The 20,842-nt window shown below is 60.2% G+C and overlaps 1 protein-coding gene across 8 annotated transcripts in view; it reads right to left on the reverse strand.

The window, feature by feature from the left end:
• Window positions 1-10,849: 10,849 nt before the first annotated feature.
• The window catches only part of SDK2 (sidekick cell adhesion molecule 2), a 161,491-nt gene continuing 151,498 nt past the window's right edge, over window positions 10,850-20,842 (reverse strand). For 5 of the 8 annotated variants that reach the window (XM_039501735.1, XM_039501732.1, XM_039501734.1 and 2 more), the window contains 5 exons: window positions 20,602-20,766; window positions 19,986-20,126; window positions 17,613-17,751; window positions 16,311-16,458; window positions 10,850-12,877 (listed from right to left, as the gene is read on the reverse strand). In XM_039501735.1, coding sequence (XP_039357669.1) covers window positions 12,524-12,877; window positions 16,311-16,458; window positions 17,613-17,751; window positions 19,986-20,126; window positions 20,602-20,766 — 947 coding nt within the window. In that variant the 3' untranslated portion in view covers window positions 10,850-12,523. The remainder of the gene's footprint in view (window positions 12,878-16,310; window positions 16,459-17,612; window positions 17,752-19,985; window positions 20,127-20,601; window positions 20,767-20,842) is intronic. The other 3 variants (XM_039501736.1, XM_039501733.1, XM_039501731.1) reach the window with 1 other exon arrangement.

A 20,842-nucleotide genomic window follows, 5' to 3' on the forward strand; every position in this document is an offset into this window, starting at 1 on the left:
CTTCTGTTCACCATTCACTACACTTGCCTACATTGTAACTTCTGTTCACTGTTTGCCATATTGTAATTCAACCCCCATTTTAAAATGCTCACTCCATTTTGTAAAAGCTTCCTCCAACTTCATTTTTGCAAACCCTGCTGTACTCTTATTAGTTTAGTTTAGATGTGTGACTGAGGCATGTATGGGTGATGGAATCAACCTCCAGCCCCAGCCTGTCCTGATGAAATAGAGTTCAAACCCCACGGGCTGAAGATGCAGACAAGAGCCCTAACAAAGTGAGAAGAGTCCACCCTAAAAAGAAAAGGTGCAATAGAAGGAAGATCAAAGCCAGGTCCCAGACTGAAAGTCACACCTGCAATTGACGGGTGATCAATCACCAAACCCAGAGGCAGCTTGGCACAGCAAGACCTAGAGACTCTGGATTCACACTAAAGCCTACAAAAAGGATGGGTGAGATGGGAGACTTTGGAGGGTAACATTCTGCTACCAACATGGAAGGGCATCGGTGCCTGCCCAACAGAGACCCAGCTTGTCCTTGTGCCCGGCTTTCCTGGCCAGTTACCGCCACAAGCTACAAACTCAAGCCATGAACTCAAGCTATGTTTAGGACTGGTAACTATGCAGCAGCTGCAGAACATCTGATGGATGTGTATGTGTGTGTGTGTATTAGGTATAATGTGTGTGTATAAGGATTAAAATATTAGTTATTGGTCATAAATCAAATTATCATCATAATAAATGTGGCATCTTTGTCTTGCCCCCTGAAAAGATCCTGTGTAGTTTTGTCTGTACAACAAAGGTCCTTTGTTTTTAAGTGCTGCTGTAGTTCCATAGTGTAGACGCTGTGCCGCTGTAGTACTGCGGTGTAGACACTTTTGACATAGGTGGAAAGGGTGTTTTCTGTCTCTATAGTTAACCCACTTTCTGCGAGGCAGTAGCTAGGTGGACAGAAGAATCCTTCCACCAACCAAGCTGAATCTACACCAGGGGTTAGGTTGATCTAACTGCAGTGCTCAGGGCCTGAGCAGCATAACTAGTTCGATCTAACTTTTAAGTGTAGCCCAGGTCCGGGCACAGAGAGGTTAAGTGGCTTGCCTGTGGGCATTCAGCAAATCATTGGCGGGGATTAGAATGTGCTCAGACCTGTGCTCTGTCCTCTAACTCAGTTGCTTCTCAGACGTTAGCATTGTCCTCTGAGACTGCAAAAGGAATTCTTTCATTTTCACCAGGATGGTGGGCACTGGAGATTTGCAAAAGCAAACTCAGTTTAATGTCTCATCTGCTCGATCCATTTATTACTGATGGTGGCTCCTGTGCCTCTGGGTAACTAGCTCATTATTACTGAGCCACACCGTTTCTCATACGGGCACGAGAACAAAGCATGGCACAAACGGTGCACGGCTGGGATTTGCAGACAAGGAATGATCAGACCTCAGGGACCGCAGGCTACACCCCTGCCTTAAGGCCAGGGTGGCCGCGCCGCCAAGCACGGCGGCGCGCGGCGCGCACGCTGGGCGGTCCCGCGGGTCGGTGGACCTCCTGCAGACGACCCTGGCGCCGCGGCTCGCTGGTCCGGCGGGTCCCGTGGGGAGCCGGCAGGGCTGCAGCGGGGAGGTCCACTGAGCCACTGCCGCCGCCAGCGCCAGGCAGAGCAGGCAGAGCGCGCTGCATGCCGCCTCGCGGCTGGGGCGCTGGGGGTCTGGAGCCGGCCCTGCTTGAGGCTGTTCTTGGCTGGGTGCTGCGTGTAGCGAGTGCCTACGGTGAAGGGTCCAGAGTTCTCAAAGCACTTTGCAAAGGAGGGAGATATATTATTATCCCCATTTTACAGCTGAGGAGACTGAGGCAGAGCAAAGCTGAAGTGACTTTCCCAAGGGCAAAGGCTGAGCCAATGGCAGAGCTAGGCCTGGACTCCACCTTGGCTAAATGCTAGCCGGGGGCTCTACCCACTGCCCCAAGCTGGTTCCCCAGTCACTGGCTGATAAATTACCGTTTGTATACACAGTGCTAACTACATTTCACTCTACCCTCCCAGCCCAAGCTGCTGCATCGCAGGGCGCTGGCAGGGGAGCGTGTTCACATGAGACAGCCCAGTCAGGAGGGATTAAAATCAATCGCCCGAGCTGGGCTGGTGGGGAGACGGCTGATGTTAGGCTGCAGCCAGAGGGGCAGCTGGACTTTGCAGGAGTGCGACGCACAGGCACCCACTGACCTCGAAAAACTGCCAGTCAGCGCCGGGCGCTCCCAACCCGCCCCAGCTCTGCTTTGGCTCCAGGGCTGCAGAGAGCCTCCTGGACCCAGCCTGCAGGAAACAGCGGCGAGGTTTGCCCGCGGGCACTGGCGTTCCAAGGCTCAGGAGCAGGGGTGTGGGTGGGGGGTGAGCTGAATCAATAACAGCTCCCCCGCCCCCCGAGCCCGTTGCTGGGTTTCGTTCATGGCTTCTCGGAACACTCTTAAAAGAAGTGGCAAGAAAGCAATTAAACAGCTCTCGCTCACGAGGCCAAAGAGAATGTGCCAGCCCAGGGCAGCAGCCGGTGCCCCGCCATTCCGCCAAGAAGTGTCATTGAGCGTGCAAGACAATGGCATGCCAGGCTTGTCTCACTAGATTGTCTTCAGGGCCACCGGAGACCCTTTCAGAACAGCACAGGCTGAGGGAGGCGGCTTCCCATCAAGCCCACATGGGAAAACCAGAACACACCAGGTTTGGTTTACATATGAGCATAAGCATGGCCAGACTGGATCAGCAGCCTGGCTCACCAGGACCGGATGCTCCAGGGGAAGGTTCAAGGAACCCTGCAGGAGGCAGATGTGGGATAATCTGGCTTCTCATGAAGGCCTCAGCCTGATCCCTAATGGAGATGGTTTTAAACCCTGGAACATGAGGGGTTTTAAATCTCCCTTCTAACACGCTTTTGTTCACATGCACTATTACAACTCTGGCTGTCCTTGGTATCTACATGAATGTCCAATCTGTCTTTGAAGCTTGGTAAATTCTTGGCCTCAATGACATCCTGTGGCGGGGAGTTCCACAGGCTAACCACAGGCTGGGCCAAAAGCAGTTCCTGTGCCTAGTTTTGAATTTGCCACCTTTTGCTTGTCCCTGCTCTCTTCTCTGCCTGGGTGGCTTTTCTTGTTTAGTCCTTGAAATGGGGGAGTGAATTCCCTGGTGGTGGTGATGGACGAGTGATGCTGGTCTCAGAGCTTTGTTGGGGCCCCTCCCCGCTCACCACACCCGAGGCAAAATAGCCAAGCTCCAGGGAGTGATGTCATGTGGGTAACTATCCACCGCCCTTCAGATATTATCACATGTGACTAATTAAAAGCTGGTCAAGGACTGAGGGGAAATCAATGGATTTAACCCTGCTGCCTGGGAGTCCTGTTGTTGTGGGTGAGTGCTTGTGTGCACTGGAGTGTTGGACTCACCCATCCCTGCCGTCACCGGTAGCATGAAGAAACGGGTCTGACTGTGATGCCAGGATGCAAACTCAGCTCCCTAAATCCCTTACAGAGCCACATGCCTGCCGAGACGCAGAGCTGGCTCCAGTATCTGCTCTGGGGGGATGAGTGTGGGTGGGCAGGGGGCTGAAAGCTACAGTCCAGTGTTGGGTGAGGACCGGGCTCCTTCAGGGACGCAGCCTAGCGGGGAGCTAAGTAGCCCGTGAGCAGCGGAGGGCAAGGCAGAGGGGGCCGTGCAGCTGTGGGCTTTACCCAGGTGCCACTGCACAGTCTCTCTGCGAACTGCAGGCTTGGTAGGTGGCCTGGCAGCTCCAGCCAGCCGGGGCGGCCTTCTGACAGGGGGCATGAGCTGGGCCTGTTTGCACCCCTGGGGAAAAGCCTTGGGGCTAATCCCCAGGGGTGTAAATGGCGTGGACGGGCCAGGATGGTGCAAACCAAGTCTGACTTACACGTGGATGGCCCCTCCCCCCCACATCCTCCCTGCGTGTCACCCACTGGGTTCGATTCCCAGCTCACCGGGTTCCCTTTAGGCCTTAAAGTGGCTGTGACCATCCCCCTGAGAGTCTCCCCTGCCCCCCGTGCTGGAGGCTTCCCCAGGTGGTGTAGGGCAGGCACTAGGGCCCTGCTTCTCCCTCGTGGCGCAGGGGACAGACTGAGGCCATGTCGGGTGTGGCCAGACTGCACTGCCCTATGGCTCGTCTCTGATCCCCAGGGGATCTTGGGCAGCGGAGGCTGAGCATACGCTAGAGCAGCCCTGAAACTGCTCTAAGTTACAGCAGGGTGGGGCTCTGTCCCCGAGCCCCCTCTGTCCACACCCTCAAGGGGAGGACAAGCCTCACTGAGTATCCTGGCCCTTGTCGTACACTGACCTGTTCAGATTGCCACACTACATTCACCCTCTCCTAGCGCCGGGCAGGAATTGCACTGTCTGCCTTGCACAAGAGCAAAACTAGTGCAAGTGATTCTGCTTGCACACCAGGAAAGTGCAAGGGGTGCTGACCCATAACTCTCGCCCACACAGGTGTGACTGCAGGATGTGGACTCAGGGACCTGTTTGCTTTGGGCAGCCTGGAGAAAAGCAGGTTAGGATCCTTGGTGTTGAAGGGGCCGATCCGGGTACTCAGGGGACACTCCCCCCCCCCCCTTGCTATTGTATTCGCGGCACAAGGCTCTGGGCCTTTGATGTAGTCACTTGCACCAAAGCCAAGTTCTGCTCTTGGACACTTGCTAATGTCACCAAAAATTCACAGCAGCGGGAGCCGCTGCAGGGCCCAGTCCCTGGGTCGCGCCTGTCACGGCTGGAGCGCCAACGCAGGGCCGGCGCGTGTGCAGCTGGAGGGAGCCAGTGGAGGATCAAGCCGGGTTCCTTCTGACATGATGCGATGTGACGTGGTCGGTGGCGCAGGGCGGGAGGCATCCTCGTTAGAGCTGATACTGCAGGGCAACGCCAGGCAGGAGATAACCTCACTGCTCCTTAGCCGGCGTAGGCGACCTTGGCTTCACGCCCCCCCTGTGAAGGACGACGTCACTAGAGCAGCCCCCCCGTGCTGGGTAGTGCCAGCTCAAGGTCTAGGGTGGGTTCCTTTGCCCATTCCCGGAGGCCCGTTGGGGCCAGGGCCAGACCGTATCAGGGCAGCCCCAGGACAAGTGAGGCACAGGATGACTCCACCCTGGGTCCTGCACCAGTGCAGGATGCATCGCATCGAATCTAAAGCATCCCTGGGAATCTCAAAGCCCTTTATCAACGGCCTCACGGCCGAGCCGTAACCGCTGGGCTCCTGTCCTGAATGCAGAACTCAGTCCGCGGGAGTTTGGCCACTGGCGCCAGTGGGATGGGGGTTTGGCTGCCAGCCCAGAAGGAAGGCTGGGATTGAGGTTTGCATACACGGAGCATCAGCTCTACTTACCACAGTACTGGGCAGGACAATACGCCCGGCACGGGCCCAGGCAGAACACTACAGGGTGAGTGGCTGTTTGGTGCCTCCTGTGCAGGTGCCAGGCAGCCGCAGATCCAGCTTCCACTTCCGCCTAGTCGCCAAGACAGGGCGCATGGCCTGGGAAATAGCCCCTGGGCGGGCCAGGGGGCAATTAAAGCAGCCTGGAGGCATCAAGGCACTTTTGACCCACCGGGTTTTGCAGTGAGCACAGCTCAGCCAGAGCAGAGGATCCTGCTGCCTGGGATCTGGGTGACCGGTTCCCCATCCCCCGAGTGCTGCGGGAAGGGGAGCCCTGGCCTTTTCCTTAGTGGTGCGAGCGAGGGCTGACCTCTTGGCATCAGGATAAGGTAGCAGCAGGGGCCGGGGCTCTGGCCTGCCAGGACGGCTCCCTTCCCCAGAGCTCTGCCTGCGGAATTGCTCGTCTTCCCCTCTTCTCTGGTTTGCAAACTGCTGATAAGTGACTGTGTTTTGCCCTTGGGTGAAGCTCAAGTCATAACAGTGCAAAACTCCGGAGGCCTGTCAAGGCCCGTTTGGTCCCCGCGCTGATCCAAGGAGACAGCTCGCTCTCCCCTGTTACTCCCTCGTACGCATGGGCTGTTGAGTGTGTCTACAAAGCCCAGTGCCTGGCAGACAATGCCAAGGCAAGTAGGGGGACCAGACAGCAAGTGTGAAAAATCGGGATGGGGTGGGAGGTAATAGGAGCCTGTATAAGAAAAAGACCCAAAAATCAGGACTGTCCCTATAAAATCAGGACATCTGGTCACCCTAAAGGCAAGTGACATTCTAAGACCCATGCTGGTGAATTCATGGTGGCCGTGTGGGGGTTGTATGGGGGGGAGTTGTATAAATCTTGCTGCCCTGTCAAACCACCTCCCTGTTTCTCAGCAGCCCTGGGGGCAGCAGGCACTGCCCTCCAGCGTGCACTGGTTTTATGGGCATGGGGGTGTCTTGTCTCAGACATGGGGCACTAGCAATCAGCCCATCACCTGATGGGGCAGAGGGGTCAAAATGAGCCCTGCCGTCGCCAGTTGCAACTGAGCAGGCGGGGGAAGCACTTTGAGGACAGATGGAGCCGCTGGGCCTCATGCTTAGGGAACGCCACAGCACGGCTGCTCGCCGGGAGCCCGAGCCAAAGCCAGCGGGAGCCTGTCCATTGAGAGCACAGGGCTCTGCATCGGGTCTGCCCCTGCAGGTCAGCGCCCGGAGGGGACTAGTCTCTCTCGTTACTAAGTACAGCTGCTGCCAGCTGGGAGTCCTGGGAACAGCTTGTGGTCATTCCTGGGCACAGTGCTGGAGAAACCAACAGCAATTCCTTCCTTCAGCCAAGCCCCGAGCAATCCCTCACCCTCAGCTCCGACAGCTCCAATCACCGAGCCGCGGTGGACACGGTCCTGATTCCTTCTGAGCCTAGTGGATCAGTGAGTTCGCAGCCCCACAATGGGCACCAGCCGAAGATGACCTAACGCCAGCCATTTAATGGGCGAAGGAGTTCCGTGAAACGCACCAAGCCCCGAAACGCTGAAGGGACCAAACGATGTTTAGAAAATGCCGATTGGCCATGGGAATTCTTGTGTATGTGGCCAACCTCTCCCCCACCCCCTCCCCAGCCTTTTAGTTCAAAACATTAACTCGCTAACATGCTATTGGCCATTCCTTCTCTGTTCCATTTGGCCACCTCTCACAATTATTACGCTGCCCACCAGGTTATTTTAAATAAAAAGATGAAGCTTCCCGGTGGCGGGGTTGGACGGACACTAAAGCCAGTGCTGACGGTGAGCCGGGGGTCACAACGCTTTTGTGCAGAAATCTTCTCTGTATCCGGCTGAGCAGCGATGGCACCATGGCAGAGAACGGTACCTCCCAGGGGAGCGGCGGTTGCTCTCTGCCACTGCTGGGCGCTCCCAAGGTCTTATGCTGCAGCCAGTCACACAGTTCTGCGTGTGGGGGTGTGTGCAGATACACTATAAACACACTCTGGCCCAACAGGGGCTTTCGCTCAGGGTTTCCCCTCGCTCTGTACTTTCCCAGAGGTTGTCAGCGCCAGCAAAGAGCGAAATTCAGCACAGAGGTACCACTCCAGAGCCAGTCCTGCTAGCGGCAATGAGCTGCCTGCGGCATGTGGACTGGCCACCGCTCCCAGATTCAGCTGCTCTGCTCCAAGCTGTCCCGGCAGAGCCGCTGGGCTCGGGGTCTTTGTGTGCCGTCATTTGGGGTGCAGTTCGGCCCAGCCCAAGGCGTTAAGCAGCGCATAGGCCCTGGGCCCGCTCTCTGCATGGGCTGGATGTCACCCGGGGAGCAGAAGCAGCTTAGCGGCCATGGGCCGGTGCCTATCGAGTGGCTGCGCTTGCAGCTGGGCTCTGGCTGTATGTGCCGTGCAAAGAGACATCAAAGCAGCAAGGCCTCCCTGGGGAATCGGGCTGTACCCAGAGCTGAAAAGCAGCCCCCGGGGCCCCTGGAAAGGGCTGGGGGGAGGGGGGGCTCTTTCACCAAGTGACCTGGGCTGGGATGCAGTGATGAACGAGGGCCGCTGCAGACGCGTTGCCCTGGAAACGGCAGATGCTCAGTGCGGTGGCCACAAGGCTGGCGCTCGGAGGGGGAGGGGGAGGCCTGGGATTTGTCTCGCGCTGGACGTGACATTGCATTTTGCCTGCCATTCCCCCCCAAGCACCTCACAGAAGGGTTTAATCCAGGGACGGAGCCAGCCTGGATGCACAATCGCCCAGGCCTGGGACTGGCCTTTGAAAGCAGGGGCTGGAAGGAAGGAGACGTGTGGCCCCCCTGAATCCCAGTTCGGCTGCAAACGCATCCTGTCTGACAGCCAATGAAGGGGGCCTGTGCCGAGGCAGCTTCGGCAGCCGGTTCCAGGCCCCCCATCCTCAGGCAGAGTCACCAACGTCCTTCCGGGCTCCCTTTAGGCTTATGCTTTTCCAGTCAAACTTGGTCACAACGCACAACGGCTCTGCCCACACCTGAGTTAAAGCCCCTTCCCCCCCTCACACACCACCTGCTAGTGGCAGTGGGGAAACGCAGGAGTGGGGGGCTCCAGCTGTTTGCTTTGCTGCCCCATAAGCACCACCACCTTCCGAGGAGGCCAGCAGGCTCTGGGTGGGGGCACCGCTCGCCGGTCTGCAGCCCAGGGGGGCTATGGATGGGTGGGGCAGCAGGGATCTCAGTGGCCAGGCTGGGGCTTCACGCCAGCACGAGCAGGAGCCGAAGGGCAGGACGAGACGCAAGCTGGGATCGGATCTTCTCGGCTTGGACTGAAGCGTAGAGGAAAACAAGAGGAATGGCAGCGGAAATAGACAGCCCAGCTCTTTTCCAGCGCTTTCAACACGCAGCTCAGCAGCCGATTTGACGCTCCCAGGAGGCAAACCCAAAATGCAAAGAAATGCTTACAGCTTGGCAGGCAGCAGGGCCCTTTACGATGATCTGGGCTGACCTCCTGCGTGACGCAGGCCACAGACCCTCGGCCAAGAACCTCTGCCTCGAGCCTGTAACGCCCGTTCGCGCTACAGCCAGTCTTGAGTTCAAGCCATCAAATGACGAAGGCTCCACCCCTTCCATTGGTGAGATGTTCCCAGCTGACTTTCTAAGGCAGCAGGTTTTCCACACCGGGCGTCATTTCTGTAGCACTTTGCTGAATCCTAGGGAGGGGGTGGAATCTCCATCCTTAGAGATTTTTATGGCCCGGCTTGACAAGCCCTGGCTGGGATGATTTAGTTGGGGTTGGTCCTGCTTTGAGCAGGGGGTTGGACTAGAACCTCCTGAGGTCCCTTCCAACCCTGAGATTCTGATTCTATGAATCTTTGACAGTTTTTCACCCACCTTCCTGGCAGTGCAGACCCCAGGGCTGGACAGAGTGTCCTCAAAATCGGCTCACTAATGTCATATCCCCGCCCTACTCCTGCTCGCCACTTCCCTCCGTATCCGTCGGACGGCAGCTTGCCAGCATTCTCTTATTGCGGCCTCACGCCAGGAGCTCATGTGCAGTTACTTGCGACCAGAACCCCTAAGTCCTTTTCAGCGTCTCTGCGTTCCAGGATAGTGTCGCCCACCCTCCCCTTGTGACCTACAGCCTTTGCTCCCCCATGTAGGCCCTTGCATTGGGCCGTGTTAAAACGCCCGGTGTTCAAAGAAGCCACCTTAGCGCGAAATCCATCATCATTTACCTTCCACCGATTCTTGTCAGCGGCAAACGTCACCAGCAATGATTTTATATTTTCTTCCCAATCATTAATAAAGCTATTGGAGGGTCACGGGTGGATCCTTGCGAGAACCCCTCCTGCCCTGATGATGATGCCTCATTTACAGTTACATTTTGTGAGCTGGCCATTAACCAGTTTCTAATCCACTGCTGAGTCCTGTCTAGCTAGAACAAGGACAGCCGCCACGGGAAGCGCACTGTCTCTCTGCTATTCCTTCTTTCAGTCCCGGCCGTGGCGGACGGCTCGGGCAATGCAGATTTTAGGACTGGCATGTCAGCTGCACAGGAAGGTTTCTGCAGGTCTGACCTCACCACTCAGGCCGATTCCAGTGCGGGGGGGACCCCATTGACTTCTGCAGGCTTCGGGTCCTTCTGCTCTGTGTCTGGATCCAGAGCGACCCCCCACCCTTCACCCCAGGGAGGAACCAGCCCCGCTGCTAATGGGTTTGGAATCTGCAAATTAAACTGCCAGCCGGCCCCCTGGGGATTCTTGATTACCTATTTCCTGGCTCTGGGCTAATCCCAATCAGGCCTTGGCCTGCAAGCCAGGGTCAGTGTCCTCAGGGTATCAGAAGGTGCTGATTAAATCCTGGGCTCACGGGAAGCAGCCAGCACTTGCCCTGTCCGTGGTGGTGAGTGGAGGGGCTGAGGATTTAGCTGCCTTGCAGTGAGTGGGGCTGTGGGTTTGACTGGACGCTTCTTTCCTGCATAGCTGTGATCCCAGGGAGGTAGAGACCTGGCGACACGGTATCTTTGCAACGTAGGGCAGGCGCTTCCTACAGCGACAGAAGGGGTTTTCCCTGGCTGGAGTTAATGGAGCTCTCCACAAGGCGATCTGCGTGGGAGGAGGGCAGAGCTTTGTAAAGCTGCACCAGTGGGAGCTCTAGTGTAGCCAAGGCTCTGGGGCACACGGGTATTTTAGCCACCGTGCTGTCCAGCCCTGCCCTGAGCGCTCAGACAGCACTGCAGAGCTGATTTCTGGCCAGCTCTTTCCCAGGATAACCCATTTCTCGGTCACCTGCACAGAAACCGTCGCTCCTTCTCCGCGCACCTGAACGTAGGCGAGAGAGACCCTGTGGGCCACAGCTACTTACCCACATCACCCTCCCTTGCAGGAATACGCCTGCAAAAGGGACCGTCAGCTGGCAAGTTCGGGGTGATCCCAGCTCCATCCCTGTCTCAAGGGGTACAGGGTCATTCCTGAGTGCAGCTCTCTGCTTTTGGGGGGAGAGAAATAAACCAAAAAACGATTCCAGCGCTTTCGAGTCTTTATTAAAGGGACCCCACGCACCAGGTTCAATCCTCTGTCAACCAGCCTGGGCCGAGAATGTGCAAATACGGGCGAGAGCACGTGGGGCATCATGGATGGAGCCAATCACCCCGGTGACAGCTCCGGACCCCCTCCGCAGAAGGAGGGGGACACAGCGGGGGACAGCCGGACCCTCCACTCGTACTTTGCACCCGTGCGGAAGGGAAGACGGCTGAGGAGTTCGGGATGCAGCTGACGAGTAGGCACTGTGTGGGTTTCGCGATGCTGGAAACAACCACCACCACCGATCCCCCTCCTCCCGGTTCTGGCCCCCTCCCCTCGCATCCCCCGCCAAACCTGGGCACTAAAACAGAACACAAAACAAAGACTGCGGCTGCCAATCCATCACGCCAGCAGAGCCCCGCCTCATCCCACCCCCCTGGTCTGCTGGAGTTAAAGGGGCGGCGTCTGTCCCAAGCCAGGGGGAGAGGACCACATTGTAGGCGGAGGGTACATCTCGCCCCACAAACATCCCGGGCCCCGGGGCATTTTCCTTTCCCTCCCCCGCTCCAGGATGGGGCCAAGGAAGGAAGAAATGAATTGCCGCCCCAAACCAAATGTCGGTGCCGATAAGCAACCCCCCTGTGCTGGTCACCTGCCCCGTGGTGCAGTTCGGCCACAGAGGCCCCCTCCCCAGCGGGCAGCGCTTCTCGCCAGGGATAAGGGGGGCTGGGAGGGGGATGTCTCCTCCAGAAGGATTCAAGTAAATTGATTACAACTCCAGCACCCCCGTCCCTCCCAAATCCACTCTCCAGCCCCCACATCCCGCCCCAAAGCAGCAAACCAAACGGCTGCACACGGGCTTTGTGTTTCGGTTTGTCGCTTTTCCACACTCTGACATGGCGCGTCACGGGGAGACAGGAGAGGAGACGGGCAGAGGAGGGACCGGCGAGCCGAGTGGGCAGCCTGGCAAAGCGGGTCCCACGTCCAGCACGCGGGCCATCGGGCACGTCCGCGGCCCACTGGGAAGCAAGGGCCGCAGGCGTTGTTCCCACCTAATGCTGAGCGGAAGAGCAGCACCGTTCCCATCCCACGTCAGGCTCTGCCGTGCTGGGCCGAGGACACCGTTGGTCACTGGCGTGGGTTCTCTGGTTGAAGTCTTGTGTAACCACGCTGCCCCATGGCACTTCCACGCCCCGCTCCTTCGGACGCCGCGGGTTGCCGCTAGCTGGCTGGCCTCTCAGGGATCGCACAAAGCAAGTTTTGGCCAAAAAGGGGTGGGTTTGTCCTGTTAGCAAAGGCCCTTGAGTAAACCCGCCTGCAAGGAGCCAGCGCCATGTGGAGACACCAGCGTCGTCCGGGAGCCCGCCGGCTGCCGTCCCTTTACCCTGTGACTTTCCTCTCCGCGCCTCAGCCTCAGAGAGAAGAGGAGGCCCCCCCAGCTGGACTGCAAGCTTTTGCAAAGGTCCTTTCAAGGGGTTCCTCTTCTATAGGGCTCCATGTGCCTCTGGAAGCAGCAAATGATTAGAATCCGAACCAGGTCCACCTGTCTCTCCCCGGCTGGTGCTGGGCTCGCCCTGCCGGGACGTCTCCTTCGCCTCGGAAAAAATAACTCTGGACGTAAACGTGGGTCTGGGATTTTTTCTCCTTTTTCGCTTTTCTTTATTTCTTTTGAAACCATCAAACAAAAGAAGAAAATCCTGCAATGGGGGCTCGAGAGCCCGGCGCCAGGCTGCTAGGGGGGCGGTACAGGGTGCTCTGCTGGCTGGGGGGGTTGACGGGCGTCTGGGGGGTTGGAGTCCTACTGACTTTGGGCCGGAAGAGGCTGCCTTGCTGGGTGCTGGTGCTGTTGGACAAGGGGCAGTGGTCGGGGTCGCCGGAATCGCTCTCCGTGTAGCTGTAGGCCTGGGCCCGGGAGATGCCCTTCTGCTGGCGCCGCCAGGAGTTGTAGTAGGTCGGGTCGCTGATGTAGTGGTTGACGAAGGAGTGGGCCTTCTGGTGGTTCTGATCCACTTCGTACTCGCTGTCGCTCCCCTGCAGAGACAGAGCGCTGGGTTACTCCAGGTCTGGCTGTGCCCGGCCGCAGCACTCAGCCGCCTGACAAGCACAGGCCCACAAGGACATGGCGCTAGCAGAAGGAGCTGAGGGGGCACCCGCCGGGCAGTGCCATCAGCAGCCCACTGGGCACTGGCTTGTGAGAGGCAGCTTGGAAACCGTGACCCTACATGACATCAGAGCCTGCACCTGAATCCTTCACCACTGCACCCATCCTGCAGGCAGGGGACTGGGTGGGCAGGTGCAACCGGGGTCTCCCACACATTGATGTGAGTCCAGAGTGATTCCATGCAACAGCACTGGAGTAAGGGAGGGTCCGAATCGGGCCCTGGGGGAAGCTGGTGATAGAGCATGACCAGACCCAGTGCCCGTCCCGGCCTGGCGTCCCTTCCTCAATGACCAGAACCAGTGCCCAGCCTGGCATCATCTCCCCAACAACCAGATCCAGCACCTGGCCCGACCTGGCGTCCCTTCCCCAATGACCAGATCCAGCACCCAGCCTGGCCTGGCCTGGCATCCCTTCCCCAACAACCAGACCCAGACCCCTTCCCCAGTGACCAGATCCAGCACCCGGCCTGGCCTGGCATCCCTTCCGCAATGACCAGATCCAGCACCCGTCCCGGCCTGGCCTGGCATCCCTTCCCCAATGACCAGATCCTGACCCCGGCCCAGTGTCCCTTCCCCAACAACCAGACCCAGACCCCTTCCCCAGTGACCAGATCCAGCACCCGGCCTGGCCTGGCCTGGCATCCCTTCCCCAATGACCAGATCCTGACCCTGGCCCAGTGTCCCTTCCCCAACAACCAGACCCAGACCCCTTCCCCAGTGACCAGATCCAGCACCCGGCCTGGCCTGGCCTGGCATCCCTTCCCCAATGACCAGATCCAGCACCCGGCCCGGCCTGGCATCCCTTCCCCAATGACCAGACCCAGGGCCCGCCAGGTGTCCATGGTGACCAGGCCCAGCGCAAGCCCTGGCAGCGCTGACCCTCCGCGCCATCTCTGGGAGCAGCCGGACTTATTTCGTCAGAGGGCACAGCGGGGAGGGGAGGACGGGGGAAGAAGAGAGCTCAGGCAGAGGCTGGGTTGGCTCCCGTCCCTCCTTTCAACTCGCCCTCTGCTTTCCATAATTGAATTCAGCTTCCCCCTTCCCCAAGGCACAATGGCCCCATTCATGAGGAAGCTGGGGCCGGCCAGGAAAGCAATCAAGTGACAGCTTTCTGCTCCGCAGCTCTTACAGCTCCTCAAAGACACTCAACCGGCAATAATGCAAAGGGGGGTTAACTTGGATTTGCCTCCACTTTGCAGGCCAAGGAAAGGGCAGCCAAGGCCCAGGACTATGGGGCAGCTGGGGGGTTGCTGAAGAGCTGGAAGCCCTCAGCTGCCTGTTCCCCTCCGCGGCTCTGAGACACAAGCCTGCACCGGGCTCAGGTGATGGGAGCGGCCAGGGAATTCCCAGCTGTGCCACAGATGCCTGAGTAAGCGTCACTGCACCTGCTGGGGCCCCAGCTCTCCTGCAGGAATAACTCAGCCTGCGAGGCCCTCTCCGTGCAGGGCTACCCAGCGCGTGGCACAAGGGGGTCCTGATCTCCAGGGGCACCTGCAGGCGCTCCTGTCGTGGGGGTACACGGGCAGGCTTAGTGCTCACGCAGCACCCGCGTCTGCACCCCCTCGGGTTCCCTCTGCCCCTTCCCAGTGCTCCGCCAGAGCTCGGCCACGCAGCTACAGTCCTCCAAGCGTAGGGAGAAAAGAGCCAGTCGGTCAGATTCCCACTCCCAGCGCTCCAGTAGCGTAAAGGAGCCTTGGTGCAAGGGAAAGGCCAAAGGGACCTTGGTGTAAAAGAGAAGCAGGCGCTACGAGCCAGAGTGAGATCTCGGCTACACCCGGCATGTCCCCCCCAACTCAGCGGGGATTTGCCCGGCTGCCACTGACAGAAGGATCTGACCCATCACCTCTACCCGCTGCTCCTGCGTGTACCATAATCCCGCTCAGAGGCTCTGGTTATTCCCTAGGCGCACTCAGCACTGGCCACCCCAAGTGAGGGTCCCGCAGGGCGGGAAGAAACGTGCACCAGGGAGTCGAGTGCCTCAGCTGAGACAGTTGCTGAAGTGGGATTAGCAGGCCTGGGTCCCCTGGCTCGCTGCTCAGCCCCACGTGGCTGCACGGCGCGAGGTGCTGCATGACCGCTCCACTGTCTCCTGTGTTGCTGCCAGAGCCCAAGGGCTAATGAGAGAGCCGAGCGGCAGGGTCTGTTTTGGCCTCGCCATCGCTCACAGTCTCCCAGATGGAGCGGGGATTCCAGGCAGCCATTTGAATCTCAGCTCCCAGGGCCACCGGAGGAGAGGGGCTCGTTTACGCAGGCCTCGTTAAGGGCCAGTTCCAGCACAGCTGCAGCATCTGCACCTGGAAATGCATGGCCAGGAGAAACCGGGGGTCCTGGGGGAATATGCATTTTCCTGGGGTCTCTCTCTAGCCCCTTCCCATATGTATGGATGATGGAATCAACCTCCAGCCCCAGCCTGTCCTGATGCAATAGAGTTCAAACCCCACTGGCTGAAGATGCAGACAAGAGCCCTAACAAAGTGAGAAGAGTCCACCCTAAAAAGAAAAGGTGCAATAGAAGGAAGATCAAACCAGGTCCCAGGCTGAAAGTCACACCTGCAATTGACGGGTGATCAATCACCAAACCCAGAGGCAGCCTGACACAGCAAGACCTAGAGACTCTGGATTCAAACTAAAGCCTACAAAAAGCATGGGTGAGATGGGAGACTTTGGAGGGTAACATTCTGCTGCCAACATGGAAGGGCATCGGTGCCTGCCCAACAGAGACCCAGCTCATCCTTGTGCCCGGCTTTCCTGGCCAGTTACCGCCACAAGCTACGAACCCAAGCTGCAAACTCAAACCACGAACTCAAGCTATGTCCAGGACTGGTAACTATGCAGCAGCTGCAGAACATCTAATGGATGTGTATGTGTGTGAATGTGTGTGTGTGTGTGTGTGTATAGATATTGGGTATAATGTGTGTGTAAGGATTAAGATATTAGTTATTGGTCAGAAATCAAATTGTTATCATAATAAATGTGGCATCTTTGTCTTGCCCCCTGAAAAGATCCTGTGTAGTTTTGTCTGTACAACAACTGGAACACACTCCTGTCCCCGAACCCCTTTACGGGGTTGGGGGAGGTGATGAGGACAACGGGATGCAGCTGACAGAGGGGACAGGAATTGCGGGGGATGACGGAGGCAGCCAGCCGGGGGGCCAATGGCTGAATGGGGTGGGGAGGCCTGTCTGCCCCCTGCCCCCCACCCCTTGGGCTGCAGCCACCTCTCACCCTCCCGCCAGGCCCTGCCGTGAGAGTGTGCTGCCCCCCCAGCCCTGCCGAGCTGAGAGCCCCGGCAAGCTGCCCCTCACCTGGGAGTCCGAGATCTCCGAGGGCTTCTCCGTCAGGCTGCTGCTCTCGGCCGGGATGAGGTCGTTGTACTTGGTGACGTCCTCGTCGGAGTAATGCAGGCTCCCGGGGCTGGGCCGCGGCGGGGACCTCGGCAGGGACACGGAAGCTCTACGTTTCGTTCGGAAAGGGAGAATTCTGGCGCTGGAGCCGATCCCCCGGGCCCCATTCGGGGAGACCAGCCACGGCCTCCCCAGCAGGCCCCACCCGAGCCCACTGACACCCCCCGCCATGACCCTGGGCACTAGCAGGGCTGTTCAGAGCATCGGCCGTGGGGCTCGCACCCCAACCCTCCCCTCTGCAGTCTGCTGGCCTGCCTGGGGATGAGCCGTTAACCAGCGGGGTCCTGGCAGCTCGGCTTCTGCTGCTTTCCTCTCCTGCCCTCTCCAATCTGAGAGCCGGTTTGGTGCTCGAAACCAGGAGCCGGGCAGGACCACCGACAGCTCTGCCAGCACCACACTCCCGCCCCGCAGCCCCGGGGTCCCGCCCCCAGCTCTGCCGGTGACCCTCAACCCTGACCCACAGCCCCTGCTAGCCCAGCCCCAGGCTCCACCCCCCCAGCTCTGCCAGTGCCCCTCAACCCGCACCTGCAGCCCCCTGCTAGCCCAGCCCCAGGCTCCACCCCCCAACTCTGCCAGTGCCCCTCAACCCCGACCCGCAGCCCCCTGCTAGCCCACCCCCCGGCTCCACCCCCAGCTCTGCCAGTGCCCCTCAACCCCGACCCGCAGCCCCCTGCTAGCCCAGCCCCAGGCTCCACCCCCCAGCTCAGCCCGTGCCCCTCAACCCCGACCCCCAGCCCCCTGCTAGCCCAGCCCAGGGCTCCCCCTTCCCCACAGCTCTGCCAGTGCCCCTCAATTCTGACCCACCGCCACAGACCGGTGTGCTGGCTGCAGCTAGCTCCTGGAGCCGGGCGGGGGAACAGCCAAGCAATCCTGTGGGGTGCCTACGGGCTTTGCTTCGGCCCAGCTCCCAGGTGCTTCAGAGCAATGCCAGCCCCGGCCCCCCTACAACAGTCATGGGTGGGGGGTGAGCAGCGGCAGCCCCACTGGAGCCGATGGCTTTGGGCGGAGAGCCCAATCCGGAGCCACATCCACCCCTTTGCTGCTCCGGGCTCCACATCCCCACCCAGAACCACCTGTGGGTGCAGTTGGTGTCTGGCGGGTGCTAGCACACCCGTCACCCGGGCAGTGGGGCGCAGTGGGGGTGGGGGCCTGGCCCCAGATCTCTGGCTGGGCACACAGAGCCCTGGGCCCCACAGCCAGTACCTGGTGTAGATCCCGTTCTTCCTGCAGAAGGAGTTCTTGACGGAGAGGCGCCGGTTGTTGAGCTCCAAGGCAGGGAAGCTGCCCTCGTCCAGACTCACCATCTCCCCGTGGCTCAGCGCGTTCGCCTTGGAGTTGTTCCCTGTCGGGGCGGGAGGGGAGCCATCAGCTGGGGCAGCGCCCAGCCCCAGGGGAACCCGCACATCACACACCCGGCTACGGGACCAGCTCGGTCTCCTGGGCCGACCCTCCCGACCTGCCGTGGTGAGCGGCCTGCTCCCCGAGACAGGCCTGGAGACGGGCGATGGGATTTGGAGGGGAAGCCCCCCTGGAAGTTGATGGAGAAAGGAGGAGCAGGCAGGTGCACTGTAGCCAGGGGTTCCCCAGGCCGATGACCCCCCTCTCTCCCCAGGTGCGTGGGCACAGAACACCCCCAGCTCAGCCAGCGGGCACCGCACCCAGCACGCTCAGTGCCAATGAAGGGGTAGAGCAGCCTTCACCCGTCCCGTCTCATCACTCAGGCTGGGCTGGGCTGGGTGGGCTCCGGGGGACGAGCTCACCCCCTCTCCAGCCAGCCCTCGTATCCCAGTGCAGTGCCATCCCGCCAGGGCTGAGGCGCCTCTCTGGGGCTCTTCACAGGTCCCCAGCATGGCCAGGGGGCAGGGGTTACGCAGAGCTCCCCGTGCCAGCCCAGCCGTCCGGGCAGCCGAAGGCGTGAGGCGCGGACTGCACGGCTGGTGCTCCGCTGGGAGTCAGTCTCAGCTCAGTGTCTGGCCAGCCCTGCGCGTCACGCTGCGAGCATGGTAAAATCCCACCCGGTATGCCATCTGTGAAGTGCCCAGGCCTCGCGCAGACAGTGGGCGGATGGCACGCTGTGCCCAGCAATGGGGCAGCAGGCCCTGGGCAAATCAGGGCTGAGCATCAGGAGATCTGTGTCCCAGCTCTGCCAGCAGCTGACTGGGCAAATCACCACTCTGCTCGTGACTCGGTTTCCCCATCCCTAAAACGGGGGTACGGACGCTTCCTGATCTCCCCCAGGGGTTAACCGGTTAATGTCTATCAAGTGCTTTGAGATCCCTGAGGGGCGAGCGCTGGGTTTTGGCGCAGGGTTCTGCTGCAAACAGCTGCACAAGCTGCCCGGGTCTGGCCCCTTGGGGCCCAACTGCCCCCTGCCCTCCAGCCGGTGTGGGCGTTTCCTGGGGCAGCGCTGCCGTCGGACGCTGGCACCGGTGGGGCGAACGGTGCGGCGGCATTTCACACCCACAATGCCCCGGTGGGAGCAGTCACCCAGCAGCCGAGGGGCGGAGAATCGGGCCCCTTGGCTTCCAACTCCGGGCCCCACAAACCCAGGCCCCAGCCCTAGAGGCTCTGGGTGCGAGTCGCCCGCACTAGAAGCCAGGAGTCCGGGCTCCCAGCGCCAGGCGTCCGCTACACAAGTGTATTGACTCAGCAGGGCGGGCGGCATTAGCCCCACAATCTGAGCCCTTCGTTTGGCTAAGAAAACAGCAGCATTTACTAATCCCCTGACCTTTCCTGCCGCTGGCAGCTCACAATGAGAGAAGCCGGTGGTTTGATCTTTAGCTCCCAGCGACATTAACACACTTTTCTAACCCGCGTCTGCCGGCAGGGCAGGGGCAGGATGGGTCTGTTGTGCTGCGGGGACGGTTCTGGTGTTGCTCCCATCAGCGGAGCGGCTGGCGGGCGAGTGGCAGAAGGCGGCAGGGTCTCACCCGCGAGCCAGGGCAGTGAAGGGAAAGGCTCCCACTGATCAGGCTGCTGGGTGGAGCCTTCGGGGAAGCTCCCAGCGCTGGGTGGCCGGGGCAGGCACCACGCCACGCCCAGGGACACCAGGAGCACGGTGCGCACCCTGACGCTGGCTCCCCCGGGTTTGGAGTCACCGCCTGAGCCACGTTCTGCCCTAACCCCAGTGTTACGGGGTGCAGGGAGAGGCCTGGCCAGCAGTGACGTGAACCATAATAACTAGGGCAAAAGCGGATGGAGACCCCTGGCCTCCTCTGGGGTATCCAGGCACACCTCCAGCAGAGCGGCACTGGTCTACCCCAGCCACGGGACAGGCCCTCTGGCTCCACAGCCCCGGGGGGTGCAAGCTGCAGACAGCGAAGGCGAAATGCGACCCTCCACGGCCCTCGTCTCCCGTACCCAGGCACGGCTCCCGGGCTCCCAGCGCTGCACCTCTGTCTTTGAGACCAGGGCAGCTCGGAGCCAGACCCCTGGTTCCCAGCACCTTGTCCGCAGCTGGGTGAGTCTGGGGGCCGCTCCTCCCGCGCCGCGGCCTCGGTGGCACCACATCCCCCTACGCCAGGCCGGGCAGCCCCACTGGGCGGTAGCTCCTGCCCTGCGTGCAGGGGCGCTCACCTGAGTCTGATTTCTTGGCATACTTCTTGCTCTGCCCGCGGATGATGAGGACGAAGACCAGCAGGAGGATGAAGATGAGCCCGACCAAGGCGATGACCACCAGGAACCACCACTCCTCGTAGAAGGGGTTGGCTTTCTGGGCTGGAAGGCAGCCGTGGAGAGCAGGGTGAGTCACCCACCCGCCCTGCCGGCTCACACCCTGGGGCCTGTCCTGGGCGCTGGCGGGGCTTGGAGCTTGTTGGTGTGTTGGGATGGGACCTGCCTCATCCCGGGGACCCTTCCTCTGCCCCTGGGGAACCCCAACAGACTTGCAAACAACGGATCTTCTTCAACCAGGGGGCTGGGATACCGGGGGGCTGGGAGTGGGGGGCACTGGCAGAGCAAAGGGGAGAGTCCAGGGCTGGGTGAGCAGGGGGCTGCCAGTCGGGGTTGAGGGGCCCTGGCAGAGCTGTGTGGGGAGCCCAGGGCTGGGCTGGCAGGGGTGATGGGTCGGGAGTGAGGGGCACCGGCAGTGTTTGTGGGGAGGGAAGGGGAATCACAGTACAGTGACCGCCAGGTGTCCTGGCCGTATCCGCCAGGAGAGCAGCCCGGGGCACGTCCCTCCCAGCCCCCGCACCTGAGACGGAAGGGGAGGGTGCACTGGGCGTCCCATAGCCGTAGTCGTTGACGGCGATGACCCGGAAGTCGTAGCTGACCCCCTGCTTGAGGATGTCCATGCTGAAGGTGTAGGAGGTCACCTCCCTGGGGATGTCCTTGATGAGGATGTCCCACAGCCCCTCGTCTGGAAGAGAGGAGAGAGGCCCAGCTTGGTTGGGGAGGGAGCAGCCCTAGAGCGCGGGGGGGGGGGGGGCACCCGG

The sequence above is a fragment of the Mauremys reevesii genome, linkage group 15, assembly GCF_016161935.1.
Source record: "Mauremys reevesii isolate NIE-2019 linkage group 15, ASM1616193v1, whole genome shotgun sequence".
Lineage (NCBI taxonomy): Eukaryota > Metazoa > Chordata > Testudines > Geoemydidae > Mauremys > Mauremys reevesii.